General features: G+C 54.1%; 3 protein-coding genes across 3 annotated transcripts; 2 read left to right on the forward strand and 1 right to left on the reverse strand.

Annotated features, from left to right (window-relative positions):
- Positions 1-914: 914 nt before the first annotated feature.
- Positions 915-6129, forward strand: CGCS363_v012436 (uncharacterized protein; the record flags this gene model as incomplete). Its single annotated transcript, XM_036644285.1, has 4 exons — positions 915-967; positions 1035-4077; positions 4875-6065; positions 6115-6129. 4 exons carry the CDS (start codon positions 915-917, stop codon positions 6127-6129), a joined length of 4302 nt encoding a protein of 1433 aa, XP_036491079.1.
- Positions 6130-9641: 3512 nt separating this feature from the next.
- CGCS363_v012437 (uncharacterized protein) lies at positions 9642-10154 on the forward strand (the record flags this gene model as incomplete). The annotated part of the gene is made up of 1 exon (XM_036644286.1): positions 9642-10154. The coding sequence occupies one exon, from the start codon at positions 9642-9644 to the stop codon at positions 10152-10154; it is 513 nt and encodes a 170-aa protein (XP_036491080.1).
- A 321-nt stretch (positions 10155-10475) lies between these two features.
- Positions 10476-10982, reverse strand: CGCS363_v012438 (uncharacterized protein; the record flags this gene model as incomplete). The annotated part of the gene is made up of 1 exon (XM_036644287.1): positions 10476-10982. One exon carries the CDS (start codon positions 10980-10982, stop codon positions 10476-10478), a length of 507 nt encoding a protein of 168 aa, XP_036490592.1.
- Positions 10983-15668: the final 4686 nt, after the last annotated feature.

Below are 15668 nucleotides of genomic sequence, written 5' to 3' on the forward strand. Positions count from 1 at the left end.
TCACGCACACAGACGGGCGGACAGGCACCACCGCAATGCCATGCCACAATGCCTCGCTCACCCCTCGTGATTCTTCGCTGCGTAGCATTCCGCCGTCTGCCTGCCTGCGTTTCCTGTAAGTGGATGGGGCGTCCTCGGGCTGCCATTGGAAAGACACCCAGGCTGATCCCCTCTTTTTGAGCACGGCCAACGGCTCCATCCTTTGATGCCCCGAGTATTCGTCCACTACAGATTCGCTGCAGAGTGACATCGAGTCATACTGGCACAGGGATATGACAAGTACATCACGCCAATACGGATTGCGAAAATATGCAGCCCAGCCCAGCCCAGCCCAGCCCAGTCCAGCTGAGAGGCCAACTGGCGGCGTCCGCACTCTGCGCTGCGTTGCGCTCTGCCTTACGTTCCTCAATGGCTTGACGGGGAATAATCGTAGGCTGGTAAGGTGAGAGTAATAAGCTAAGGTCCGCTCCAAGCCACCTCCCCAACAAGCCCCAAATTATCGTCCGTCTAGGGTCTAATCGTACTTCTCCAGCAAAAGTTGCGGCCGGTCAGACTGGCGAACTGCACCAACAACATCCACCGAGCCCTGACCCATTCAAGGGAGTGAAGCGACTGTCCAGTCTTGTCTGGACTCGGATCTCTGCCGTCTTCTTGCTGGCCTGCCCCGAGGCTCGTCAACTTGTCCTGTTGTTCAATCAAATCACGTCGGCCATCCCAACCCGAGGCTGTAGACCATCTCCATTCCCAGTCTCACCCGATCAGTGCCCCATCGAGTGAACCACCGATCGCAGCCGTGCGCCTAACGGTTTTCACTCCCGAGTCGCCTCGCTGCCTCGGATCAACCGTCACCAGACAGGCTTTTGGCAGAGATATGTGGCGATTGACGCTCTTGTCGCGATTACTTTGACAACGCGATGAGCGGCCCGTACAACTATGGCTTCAGGCCTCCTCATGGACAATCGCCTCTGTAAGTTCTCTCCAGCTATGCACTTCTCAAGGCATAGATGCAGGTGCTAATCTCAGTAACCCTCCAGAAGCCCCGAGACGCCGACGAGTGCATACAAGACCAATTTGGGCAGGAAGAAAACTAAGAAATGGGTTGAGGCCAAGGCACAGAACTACGACGGCGATGACTGGGGTAACGACTTTGACGACGAGGAGCCCGAGGAACCGATTCCTGTCCCACCTCTCAAGCCTGCCTCTCGTCAACCGAGTCCTAGCCAGGCAACAACTGCGAATCTACCGTCGAACCTACCGTCACACCAGCCACCGGCGCCTCAATCCGCGGGACTGCCAACGATGCGACCGCCGCAGCCGGCCTTGAACGAGTCGGGATTATCCACCAGCCCTCGGGCCACGGCAGGCCTACCGCCTTTGCAAATCCAGACTCCGTCATCACCCGCGCCTGCGCCTGCGCCTGCGCCTGCGCGCTCCGAACCGCAAAATGTTCAACCTCCGATTGTTTCGGGGCCGTCCTCCATGGACAGTGTTTCTGACAAGGGCCCTTATGAGCAGTTCGTGTCGCCGCAATCTGCTCATACTGGCCCAACACCGGAGCCCTCTCTCGTTCGGAACGAACAACCGCAAAGTGTGATACCTCAGAATGGCGGCCGACGAACTTCACCAGCGCCGGCGCAACCGCAATCCACCCGATTCCCACCTCGCAAGAGCAGTATGGGCCAACATGACAGTGATCGCCTTCCTAGTTCTCGGTCAAGCTCCACTCATCCTCCACAGGTCGAGCAGCGCTCGGGATCTCCTTCCGGTATCATATCGCCTGGCGCGTCCTCGACTTCGAAGCCGTCTTTTGTTCGACCCTCGGATATCTATCGCCGCGTCGACAATGAGAAGGATAAGGAACGAGGTTCCATGGACTCGGGACGACCCAGTCTGGATAGCAGCGGCGGCTTCAAGACCGACCGCTCGCTTTCTCCCGCCAAGCCATCCCCTGCTGACACTAGGAGTGACGAACAAGTGAGTGGCAGCAGCTTGGGAAAGCCTGAAGGAGAAGATGCAATCCAAGGCAATCTGCGACCGACCCTAGCGCCTGTTGCAGAGAGAAAGAGCGAATACGGCTTCGACAACGTGCTTATGCGACCCCAAACCCATGCCCAAAATCAGACAATGCCCCCAAGTTCTGAAAGTCCCAACCTGGGCATTCCAGCGCCCGCGCCTGAACCTCAGATTGAACGTCCTAGTGAGGAAGAGGTTGCTCAACAACGCCGCTACTCGTCCAGTCCACGTTTGCCAGACCTGGCTCGCATGTCTCTGTTCGGGGACGATTTCTTTTCTAACCCCGGTAAATTTGCCGACGATGCACCCCCAATGCCTGCGTTGACGCCACAACTTCAAGCAGCAGCGGCGGCGTCAGCACCACAACATGTTGGAAATCCGCCGGCTGCTCCTGTTGCATTATCGACCGGGAGCTCAACACCCCAACGAGCCGACTCCCCTCGAGTGTCTGAGCAAATTCGAAAGGATTTAACTCCGCCGGCAGAGGTTCCTCGAAATCAAGAAAACGTAGATTCCGCCAAATCGGATCTGGCATCTCTGCCATCGCGGCCCTCTCTTCCTGGCGGCTGGGTCACTGAAACTAGATCAGTCACCGAAGAGCAGACGCCGCCTGCTGTTGCAGAGAAGAAGACCCTGGGCGTTGATCCTGGCGAAGTTTCCCCGATCTCCGACAACGAGCACGACGAAGTCCCAGGCAGCGGTGTCACAATTGTGAAGGGTGTGGCGTCGATGCCGATACCCATCTCTAATGCATCGGGGCAACCAATGCCTGCCTCAAGCCAAGCCAGTGAGGAAAGCCACTCGGCCGACGCTCCCGTTCATCCCTTGGCTCCGTTGAATGCCGGGCACTCGGATTCTTCTTCATCGCGCTTCGTAGCACCTGAGAGATTGCAGCGCGAATCTACTATGAGCACAGTCACTTCACCGTCCCCTGTCAAAGAGAGCGACAAGCTCCGGGAGGAAATTATGCGGAGCCTCAGTCCAGTCCGGCCTACAAGTGACTTCGATAGCTTTAACGGCAATCGAGCGGGACAGTCAGAGGAGGATACCGGCCCTCGCGAGAGCACATACCTGCACGGTGTCTATGATGATTATTGGACTGCAGGCGATGATAAGCCTGATGTACCCGAGCTCCCGGCGAAGCAGCCAGAGCTGGATGTTCATTCTGTTGCAAAACAGAATGTCTCCGATGTGCCTCCTCTGAGCCCTCGCAAGGAGAATGCAGGAACGCCTCCGACACTTGGTCGACGATTTTCCTGGGAAGCGGAATCGGAACAAGTCACGCCGGGCCCGGGTGATTTCCAAGAGAAACCCGTGTCAGACTCCCAGCCACAAGCTGCCCCTGTGGCTCCTGTCAGCTCAAGCTCACCTGCCCTTGGACACGAACAGTCTCCAGCGTTGTCGTCTGAAGAGACAAGGGACGCTGAGCAAACCCAGCCATCCACCAGCACTATGGACGAGACGCATATTGCAGTGCCAACAACTTCAGGCACGATGTCACACCAAGTGTCGCAGGCCAGCTCGGTGCCGAGAGATCGGCTGGACTCAGAGAATATTGAGCCTCCGTCGCCCGTGTCAGCCGTGACTGATAAGAACCACGCCTCGGCCGCCCCTCCCCGACGCCTGTCCCTCGCGGAAGAAAAGTCAATGGTTCGGGTTTCGTCCAATCCCGTGTCCCCCAGCCCACCGCCGGGCGAACACCCGGCGCTGGCTCGATCTTCGGAAGCGACATCGCCTCCGCCGCCTGCGCCTGCCGAGCCGTCCCAAGACCAGCCAGCCGCACCTCTTAAGATCATTAACTTCAAGGAGATCATGGAGATTCAAAACGCATCGGAGAGAATCAACAAGTACAACGAGACTAGAGCGCAATTTGCATCAATGGATTCGGGACTAAACAATTGGCTCGTCAACCTCAAGTCTCAGCATCCCGAGCACGCCAATGCAACGGCGTCATTCGCGGCCAACGCTTCAAACGTTAGCCAACCATCAGCATCACCAACAGCGTCCCAGCCAAATTCTCAACAGCCCTACTATCAGCAGTATCTCAACGCTAGCTCGACCAACGTCAGCACAGTAGCAGCCACAGCAACATCGTCGGGTCGTCCTCCCGCAGGCAGCGTATCCATGGGGTCCCATTCGCCTGGGAGCGATTTCAAGCATTCGAGTGGTCAAGTCGGGGCAAAGGGGAAGGGACTGTTGCTTGCGGCGGGTAAGGCGGGTAAAGGTTTATTGAGCAAGGGCAAGAACAAACTCCGTGGCACTGGGGACAAGGTATTTCTTTAACATTCCTCTCAATTGGGGCCGTCACATCACAGGGCATGCCTTTTTTTTTTCCCTCTAGCCGTCGGGATGGTCTAAAGGGGCTCGGTTCCCGTCTCTTCCCATTTGCTGTTTGTCTTCTCTCCTTCTGTTCCCCCCCTGGTACTCGCTCATGAGCCATGTGTCTCCCTTTCTGACCAGGATGACGGGACTGTATGAATTAAGGAATGCTACGACTCTTCAATTTTGCACGATCATGTAACCCCTGTGGTGCCCTCGGACATTTAAGACTCCACGTGGCATTTTGTGGTGATCATCTCTAATTGCTTGTTCTCCCACAGCGCGACTCTTCCCCCCCACCGGTCCAACCCCAGTCCAAGGCCAAACCAGAGCGGCGTACGTCATGGGGCATTAGTCTCGGAACCCGTTCATCACCCCGTGCGGCCAGTCATGCGCCTTCAGCATCGTTCTCGGGATCACTATCTGGCCCAGCTCCTGGTCCACAGACCATCCCGGAACATCCGGCATCTCAAACTCCACCGCCTCAACTACCCCAGACATCACGTATGTCCCCATTCGACGCCTTGACTCAGGAAAAACAGGCCTCGGCTTGGGCCCCACCCCGGCCTCAGACCCCTAAGCATCCCGCCGGTGTTCGCCGGGATACCGAGTCCGAGCCCGTCTCGCCCGTCTCGGATACCCAGTCCATGTCGGCCCCTAACCATCACGACAACGCCGACGATGCAGATGCCTTCGTTAACGGCACCGGCGATCTTCAGGTTCCAAGACCTATTGGCAAGACCCAACCGTCGTGGGATCCCTTTACAGGCACACCCTTGGTTGAAGAAGAAGGGTTTGAGATGGGGCAATCCAGGGATCCGAGTCCCCATGTTCAGCATGCGCCTCATGCTGCCCCCGCTGCGCAATTCCACTACGCTTCGACAACGAAGAACGCCAGAAGTGACGATGACTGGGTCGTCGTATCGCCGCAGTCAGCTCCATCTGAACAAGTTTATGTTTTGTCCCCCGAGTCGCCACAATTGGTGCGTTCATTCCAACCCACGGAGTCTAGTAGAGAGATCTTTGACAACGAAGATGAATCGGATATTGCTGCTGGCGATACTGCATCTTCAGATGCGCAACAGGTGTCACAGCAGGATCAAGATCATACGCATCGCAACACTCAACATCAAGTACTCCAGCAGGAGCAGGATCAAAAGACTCAGCAACAGAACCAACTCCAGACTCGTCAGCAGCTTCCATCGCAACAACAGTCGGTATCACCTCAGCGCCAATCTTCCTTCGTCGGCCTTCCACCCATCAGGCGGAGTTCTACATTCGGTATCAATCTCACCAAAAGAGCAAAGAAACGTTTCTCTCTTGAAGAGGACGACGATGTCGACGGTCAGGTTATCGTGTCTTCTCCGGTTTCCACGGTGACCACAAGCCAGGACCCGATCGATGCCAACACCCCATCACTTCATCAACATGTAGGTCGGGATGCGTCTACTCGGTTCGCACAACCTGCCCGAATCGAGACCGGGCTTTCAGCATCGCGCAAAGATAGTGCTATGTCCCACCAAGTCATCTCAGCCACATCTACCCAGGCGGCAACACTCGCTACAGAGAGCACTGGTGTTGCATGGGGCGATGATGAGAAGAGGGCTTTAGATCCCCGGCACTCCTTCAGACCTGGCGGTTCTACTCCTCACCCTATCGATACAAAGCTTGCAATGCAACAAGCAGGACGAACTGGCGGTGGCCAACTTGGCATGCGCTCACAACAGGGCGTGGTATCCCCGACGATAGGGGGCAACCCCATTCAACACTTACCGCCGCAAGGTCCCTGGAAATTAGAAGAATCTCACCTGTCGGAGCCTCTTTTGCCTGCGAGTCGTAATCGTCTGTCTGGTAGTCCAGCCTCCCCACACCAGCCGTTTTTTGGATTCGATAAAGAGACTGGGGTGCCCTCACCAGCAGTCCCGCGGCAAGAAACGCAACTACCACCTCGACAAAAGTTCTCTGAGGTGCCTCCGTCATCGGCACAGCGATATCCAGGTCTATTTACACCTCCGCCTCAAGGCCAACCCAACCTAGTGTCGCCGGTTGGGCCCCGTAGCTCTTACGATTTAGGACATCAGTTCTTCCCCCGGGATAGTTCTTCGATACAGAGAACCCATACGGCAGACTCTGAAGTAAGTAGTGTGGAGCCATCAGGAGACGATGAGCGGGGCAGGAAAAGACGGAGCTCAGGTTTCTTCAAAGAAATTGGTGAACGCTTCTCACGGCCCTCTTCAAGAGAAAGGCAGAGTTTCAAGGAAGACGAGGTAGACCACGTCGGTCACCCTGCTGATGATACAGAAAGGACTAGAAATCCTGTGCCGAATATGGCTGCTGGGGAAACCCAAAGCGGGCGGCAGAAGCGGCGGTCCAGCCTCTTCCTTAATTTAGGAGGCTCTAAACCGTCGGACACTGGATCTCAACAAGGACAGGAGGGCGAAGTGGCCACGCCGTCCCCAAAAGCCAGTCCTATCCCTGCCTCTGCCCAATTCCAGCCACCGGTTGCGCCTGCAGAGCGAAAGCGTTCTTGGCTTGGTTCAGCTGCTAACGATTCATCTGCCGCGCTACCAACATTGTCGCGTTCATCGACTTCGACCGCTGGCAATGATCAAGCTGGCGGTCACAAAGCACCTCCGAAGAAACGTTTCTCTGGTTTCGCAGGCAAGGTGTTCAACCGTTCCAGCCAACAGGAGCTACAGCCACCTCAGAAGCCGGGGACCTCCCATTCACTGGCATCGTCTTTTCAAAATCATCACTCCGGAGCACCTGCTACTCAACTTGATGTGTCTTCATCGCACGTCGCCGCTGGGAGAGAGCGCAGCAATACGACAGGATCCGGGCCCTTTGGTTTACTTCAAAGTACGCACTTGCAGACTGTTGGTGAAGAGGATCGCGGGAGAAGAAGTTCGGCCGGAAATCTCCTTTCTGGTATATTTGGTCATCGGTCATCGAGAAACCAAGAAGCCCAACAACCAGTTCAAGCTATTTCTCATCAAAAAGGCCATGTTCCTGCGCAGCCGAGGATGCTTCAGCCCGCACAGCAGCATCAACCTTCGAACCCAGGATCAAACCATTACATGGGTCTGTCACCTACGGTAAACCAGCAATTTGGCTCAGATCAGCAACAGTCATCTTCCCAGGGCTCGACGGCTCATTCAGGACGAAGTCTTGAGACTCAGCAACAAACAGCACTGTCCCGGTCAGCCCATTCGATTACAATGGGCCCCCAACCTTCCCAGATTGTATCTCCCGTCTTAAATGCGCACCAGAATCATGATGCTGCCATTGTGGAAAAGCGGCACGCATCTGGTACCATTACTGAAAGTAGAGCCGAACCTGACGCCTCTAATCGGGGCGTACTGGATACCGCACATTCTCGGACAGTTCCTGGTACATACCTCATGTCAGATCACTCTGCGCAGCAGCCACCTGCGCGATTGTATGTTGGACAGGACCAAGCGGGCAGCTCTCATGATCCAACCTTCTCTAACCCTCAAGCTCATGCACTTGGAATACAGGGGCTAGATGCTGGTCATCAAAATCTAGAACCCGCTTCGTCGCCGAGAGGCCCACTAGACGCGATGGCATCATCATCTAACGGAGTAGTGCATGCGCCGGACACGCTGCAGCGGTTGTCCATCTCAGCTTCACCGCCGCCCCCGCCTGTCTCCCAACGGCAGCCGTTGGTCTCTGTTGCACCATCAACAACGCGTAAAGCGCCATTTGCTGATCGACACCAAGCCCAAACAGTTGGAGTTGGTTCTCTAGACATAGGTCAGAACGATGAAATATCTCAACAGGCTCCTTCATCTGTGCCTCATATGATGCAGCAACAGGCTCCTGGACTCGGGCATGGAAGTATGGAGCAGTTTTCTCAAGAAAACAAGCTCCAGACCCAGCGATCCTCGTTGCCGTTGTTCTCTGACCAGAGCCAGCAGCCCGCTGCACAAGGCTTGGATGATGAGGGTCAACATAGCTCAGTATCGAAGTGGTTCAAGAACAGGACCTCTGCCCAAGCCACCCAACTTTCATCTCATCCAGGCCATCCAAAAGAGTCCATGACAAAGTCTCTATTCAGCGCCTTTAAGAGATCGTCGAAGCAACCTGAGGCCCGACCCCAACAACAACAACAACAGTCGCAGCAAATGCCACCACCTGACAGGGGGCTGCACGCACAGCCTTTTCAAACGAGACCTGGGCAGATATTGACGCCACCACCTGGGCCTCTGAATCAACGCAACCCTCACCCAATGCAAGGGCCGCTTGCTCACCAGCAACAACGTCATCCATCGCCAGCGGCATCTTTTGGACAAAGAGCTCCCCCGCAACACAGCATGTCTAGCGCAAGCTCTGAGATATCTCAAGGCACAGGGCGAGTCCTACAATACCATAGACCGTCAGGTGATCCTATCATGACTAGGGCTATTCCCGCCAGTCTCGGTCCCACTCCAGGCATGCCACAACCTCAGCCATATCAAGAGCCTCAATACGACCAAGTCCCCATTCCTCGTGGATACGAAGCCGTTCACGGAGAAGGGCATGTAGCACCATCTCCGTATGACATCGGACGCCCATCACCCCCCGCTCAGTATCATCATCATCAAATGCAGCCAGTACAGCAAAGTTATGCACAGCCGCCAGTTGCACATAGGAACCCATCCGAAGTATCCATGTACAATCAGTCGCAGGCTTTGGCGCCCAAAGACCAGCCGCAAGCTCCTAGTCAATGCACGGCGTCCTATCAAGCTGATCGCCGAGTAAGCACCACCTCCTACCAATCCACAGTGTCACATGCAAGCTACGGAGCACAACCTGGCTTCAATAGCACCCATCACAGTGTGCCGGAATACAACCAGCAACTCCAACCTCAACAACAAGAAGATCCAAGAGGGGTGCACCAGTTCAGCCAGGACATAGAATCCTACCATACGGCAAATCTTGGACAAAACCCCTCTGTTTATGCACAAGGTCACCCGCAATTGCACGCACATTCTAGCCGGGCCGACGCCTATGGAAATAATCATACAAAGCCCAGTACCATGTTACAAGTACAGCAACCTTCTCATGGGGACGCTCGTACAGACTTTGCTGTCCGACAATCAGTGGACTCCCCGCAAATCCAGTCCTCGCATGGTGGAGGTTTTCAACCTCCAGGTATCGACAATCTACATACAAACCAATCGCGTCTGAATACATTCGCCGAGCAGTCATCTCCCAGCCCGCCGCAGACACAGATATCGGTGCCAGGTCTTGCTGTTGACGCAGCCAGTCCCGCCAGAAAGGGCTCACACGGCGCCTCGATAGACATGATGAACATATCAGACGCGGGAGTTGCAGATGGCCAGCCTGTAGGCGCAGGTACACGCCTAAGCGTCAACATCCAGAAGGCTAACCAGGACACATCTGATTCCGATATATACGACGCAACTCCTCGTCTGCCGTCTGGTCCGCTTCCTCCACCTACAAAACCCATCACTGCGACGAGCACTGGACAAAGCCAAGTCAGCGAAAGTTCGGCAGACGAGGCGCCACGCAATGCTACCCATACGAATGGCAATTCCAATAGGGCCGGCGTCACAGCTCTCGTCCGAGGCAGAAGCACAAGAGCCGAGTTGGAGGATACTGAGGACGAACGCATGAGAACGATGCGACTCGAAGCACAGGAAGAAAAGATTCTCGTTGACCCCTACGAAGAGAAGCAGTCCTCGGGAAACAAGTACAGGAAGGAAGATGATCCTGAGGCGCCTCAAATGAGCGCAACAAGCTATCCGGGACAAGAATGGAACCCTTACGGCGCTGGCGGCTACGAAGAATGGGACTGAATGGCTGAATCCCAATTTTCGCACATCTGATGTTGGTGTTTTTTGACACATCTGGGTATACAGAACCACAAATATTTGGCACGAAAAGTGTAATATCGGGTAGCGCAATGTTGTTTTTTGTTTGGCTACAAGCGGATGGATTTATACCCCAAATACCCAGAACAGACGGACAGTTTCACACTGTAAATTTCAATGGCAAACTTTATTCTTAACCTGGTTATGTACGGGCTCCTGCGACATGGCCCGATGCGTTGTCTACTTCTTCAAGTGCCTGGCAGAGATCCGTCCTCAGTCTTCTTCTCCGTTATCCTCATGGTTCGCTCAGTACTTCGTAGCAGTATCGTACGTCGGCGGAAGCGATTCACGCTTCTCCTTATCGAGTCGCGGAACATCTGTGACACCAGAGGCGTAACGAGGGGGCAGAGTAGTGGTGGACTCCCTTCTCACGTCGGACTTGGTGTCGCTCCTAACGGAGTCTCGCCATCTGCTGAAAGGGCCTGGCATGAAGGACACGCGGCCAACGTCTTTCTGGGGAGGTTGCGGAGGTTGTTGAGGCTGAAAAGGCTGGGGGCCTTGAGGAGAGGCTGCCTTCTCAACGTCTCGCGGGATCGTCACATCCCGAGGGTTGAGGGGTTGTAGCTGCGAAAGGTCTCCATCTCGGTAGTTGCGTGGCGTGTCTCTCCAGCGACCAAAAGGTCCGCCCATGAACGGAGGACGGAACGGCGGACCTGCACCTGGGCCGAAGCCTCTTCCGCATCGCCCGCCACCGGCGGCACGTTGTTCAAGCCAGGCAGCACGGGCTTCGCGGCGTCTTTTGCAGCCACACATTTCTGTTATCGATATTGTTACCTGGGGTTGAATGCGTGACGGATATCGTTTGACTTTTTTTTCGTGAAATGATGCGGAGTTCTTGGAAACATTCAAAGCGAACTAGGTCGCGCCAGGTTCGTGGAAGGATTCGACGGCATCTTATACTCAAGTCGTCCTTGACAGATGCGCACGGTTGCAGCTATGACGACGGTTGGAAAGCGCCAGCTGAGGAGGTAGTTGTGGCGGACTGCGAATACGGTCACATATGACACGCCGAGAGACTTCAGATGAAGCCGCCGAGGGCCATCCGCACGTGGCTGCGCTGCGTCCAGCTTCCATTCACAGAAGTGACCGCGCAATAAGTGCGGGGAACATGATTTGCCCCGCTGGCCATGTTGGTGATGGCAGTGTTGTCCATGACCACAGCCACCTATGCCGTCCCGGGGGCAGGTAGGTGTCGGACGTTGGAGGCGAAAGTGCGAACGGCTTGCCGGGGTTACCTTCGCACTCGCTTCGACGTCGCGTTCAGGGACTGAATGCGGTAAGCAGAGTTTACTACGTAGGCATGGCCCGGGGCGATCCCGAGGGCCCATTCGCACTGCCGGCTCAGGTGGAGATGGATGCGGCGCCGCCTCATAGCTGAACAGAGACGTAAGATAATTGGTTTCGACGGTCACTTTCATCGGGGCCCCATTTTGTTGTTTTCGACAGCGTGCGGTGCTTGTTCTTATGCTTCTACTCACCAAAGACGGCTAGATGAGATAGCCTCGATGATGAATACGCAGTCGTAGTGAAAAATGGGCCGCTTAATAACCGCACCTCCTCCCATGTCTCCGAGATGAGGCTTTTCGTGATATTCATCTTAATAGTTGTATCTAATTTTTGATGCTCTTTGCCTTCCACTCGATTCAATGCCTACTACATCGGACACCGCAGTCTTCATGTCCCCAAGGCTTATCGCTGCCGCCACTGTTGGGGTGTATCTATTCCCATCTACAGCTTTGAACAGATACAGATCAACTGTCAGTCAGTCTTGAAACTTGCATGGCATAAGAAAGTTCACGATACTGAATTTTCAAGACTTTGAGAAAAAAAAACTGACAGGGGGCATACCGAGTTCCCAATGCCGCATGTGCAAGGCTGTGGTATTGGGGCTCTTGTTATTACATGTACGGATCAACATATTCCGAAATGCTCCGTACCAGCCTGCGGATACTATCTTTGAACGACCCAGTGAAGGTAATGTTACACAGTATACTTCTATTGGACGTTTATCTGTAGCATGTGACGCTCTAGACCCCATAGATATGCTGCTACATTCAGTATGGCTTCCGCTTCGTTATTTAACTGTCAACTGCATGTGTAGCTTCGCAAACGCAAATCACATGAAGCATAAGAATCGGTCGCCTTGTGTACTTACCTGAAATATCTGCAACGCCTCTAGCATCGACTCTGCGTGGCTTTTGATGAGCTTTTAGCATCTCGGGCATGTTTCTGTTAATGTACTCGGGGAAGTTTTGTTCAACATTGACATATCTAAAGCTTCTTAAGGTGACGTTTCAAGGACCTTAAGGCTGTTTACCATTAATATAAAACAACATAGTGGCTTAAAACGTGGACAAGATAGAAGGCGCAATGCCTGTATAGGCTGCAAATTTAGTTGAGTTGCTAATCTAAAGTAGATGTGTGTGTAGTGAGAGATAGAAAGCACTATATATAATAACAGAGATGTATAGTAGTAGGGAGACTCTATTCATTTAATAAGGGAAACTCACTCACTACCTACGCAGTATAGGAATATTTGTCTCTTCGTCTGGGGTTGAAAACCTCTAAAAAAAAACTAAAGACCACACAAAAGCGAACACATACAACACCGGGCATTCGCCGGTCGTCACCGACCCGACTACTACTCCAGCCCTCATTAGCTTATCTATGGGAGAGCGGACGGGATCCCGAGTTTTCCAATGGGTATGGTCGTATGTGACATTAGACGCAAATTTGATAGCTTATATTGGGAACTATTCATCAGTTTCGTCTGTGCTTATGGGGGTGGAAGTTAGGCTCGACGTGAAGTCGCCGCTTGTACCCCTTCTACTTCTAGGTAAACTTCGGCTCCATTGACTCATCTATGAACAAAATCATTCAAGTCTTCTATCCTTAGAACAGTATACTGATAAGCTTGGGTCTGTCGCTGCCAGTCTTGAAAAATGCCATTAAACAATGAAGCCCGCTCGAGGATTTGGGTGGTTGGAGCGGCTTAGTTTAGATAGTGAACCGAGCGCCCGACAAGACAAGCTACAAGGATTGGATGAATCATGCACGACTTCAGTATCGGCCGAGTATGTGTCCGTGAGCGCTGCCACGTTCCCTTGACCAACATGTGGCCAACGCTTACCGGCGGGACTTAGTGTAGCTGCAATGCTTTGGTAACTCGGACTGATACGCAAAAAAGATTGCGAACCAAGCCAAGTCGGCTGAGCTATTTGCGAGAAAGGTTGTTGCAACACTCAGCCACCAACTGGTGATTCGACCAGGAGGACCCCAATCATGTTCGCACGAAACTACGCATGCCGTGGGTGAGTATGTCTTCGTAAGCACCCGAGAGCTTGATTAAAAATGTTTTGTATGCTACCCTTGTTGAGGAAAGCTTTTGAGGGTGAATGTTCGGGATGAACTCAAATCCAGGATGTCGACGTGCCCGGCGTCAAGAAAAATCCCTACTCTCGCGACACCGCTTTTGCTGCAACACAACGTTTGGCGAACTGCAGGGCGAATTTCCTCCCAAAGTTGGAACGGATTTCAAGATTGGGATACCGGTCACACACAATTGACGTCAGCATTGAGTGTAGACTAAGTTCCAGGCGGGCTGATGCTCCCTTTCCCAGTTTTGTTGTGTGAGCCGCGAACCTACCTCTTGCCCAGTGTTCCATACCCATGACATGATCGACCGCCCAACCCTCAAAGGAGGGCGGTAAATATTTGGACGCACCTAGCAGCCAAGCCGGCCATGAGATTGCCGAATACAACGCACTTGAAGATGCTGCTTGCCGACAAGCTGCAAAAGCTCTCTGTCGGGACACGGAGCATTGCTATTGACTGGGGACCAGTGGTCGATCAAGGAGACCGGCTACCCGCATGTCGCACCTGATGTCTGGCCTGATCCAAGCCACACAGACGGCGGCGATGCCAATTTCCCACAGACAAATTCATTTCGAGCTCTGTTGGAATACACAGGCAGAAAATGACACTCGCACCGGCAATTTGTAAGTGAAACACGACACGCATGCAGGATTATGGGCAACTGAGGGCTGTTGGACAGCGGGATATGGACAGGTGCAGATCGAGACGCAGACAGTCGCGGAAGCTATATGTGGGCGTCTGATGCCCGTCGGGGAGCAGAAAGTGTGTTTTTCTGTTTCAAGGGAGCTGATCGGAAATGCGAGTGGACGAAATCTCATGACATGGGACGACGGTATGTCGTTGCCGAGCACGGACTCCCGGCTGCGTTCTCGGGGTCTCAGACCCATAGGTGCGGCGAGCTGTCTGCGGATTTCGGGCCAAGCCGGAGGGTCATGGATTGACACTTATTTGGCAGACGCGCTGCTAAGTTGTCCATGGTCACAGACATGGATGTCAAGCTTGCATACGCCATCACCGCAAAACTTCCTTTGTCACGGCCGGGAGCTTTGCAGGTCGCCGCCATCAGTTGTCCTCTGTCGTGCGACTCCAACATAATCGGCGCCGGAGACGACGACCCTAAGACATTCCCAAAAGTAAGTCCAGCATGGGCTGAAGATAGTGGTGGGGGGGCTGCCTCGAATAGGTTCCAGGGTCCAAGAAGTTGCTATTCAGAATGAGGCTCTTCGGACGAGGACATCCGTGCCGTACCAAGACAGGATCCGGCGTCGGCATCGAAGACCTCAACAGAGAAACCACCCAAATTCGCTGCCGAAATGCGAGGGAATGCTGAATGGCTCACCAGTCGGATGTCTGTGAAACAAGGTCGAGGACAAGGGGAGATGGGATGAAGGAAGCTCACTGAGAACGGACGGACAGGGGAAAGGCAAGTATGGGGAGTGGCACGGATGCATTCGCGTCAACCACGAGGCGTCAGCCGTTTGGCTCACAGCAGGGGCTGGGAGGAACAATGTAGGTGTAAGTCTTGAGTCGAAAAATAGCAACGGCGCGGGATGAGGCGTTGATGGCGCTCCAAGGGCCGGATGACTCCGATAGTTGCTGCTCGCCGTCCGAGCGCTGGCAAGATCGCGGCTCTTGGGTAACCATGGAACGTTGGAAGAATGGTCAAGTCATTGGCGGGAGCCATTGTCCGCCAAGCCAGGTTAGGCAAAGAAATCAATCAAAGCGGCGGCAAACTTGCCGGACAACGCGGGAAATCGAGCCAGGCCCGGGCCAAAGAGGAGGCGAGAGACGGCCGTGGCTGGAGAAGGCTTGATGGGTGCCGACGGTGAGGCCCGAGGCGTCTGATGGAGCCAAGCCGGCCCTTGGACAAAGAAAGTTAGCCAGAGGCAGGCAAATGGGCAGGCCTGAGGACAGTTGGACAGGTCTAGACAGCCGCGACGTTTGTTTGAGCAGAGTTTGGGGCCATTGGTAATGCTCAAAGAAGACGCGTCCTAGTAGCCGCAAGCATCGAAACCAAGACGCCTGATGCCAATGGACCAAGGAGATAATAACAACAAGGTGGCA

Source organism: Colletotrichum siamense (genome assembly GCF_013390195.1).
Source record: "Colletotrichum siamense strain Cg363 chromosome Unknown KSG_Cg363_contig08, whole genome shotgun sequence".
In the NCBI taxonomy this organism is placed as follows: Eukaryota; Fungi; Ascomycota; class Sordariomycetes; order Glomerellales; family Glomerellaceae; genus Colletotrichum; species Colletotrichum siamense.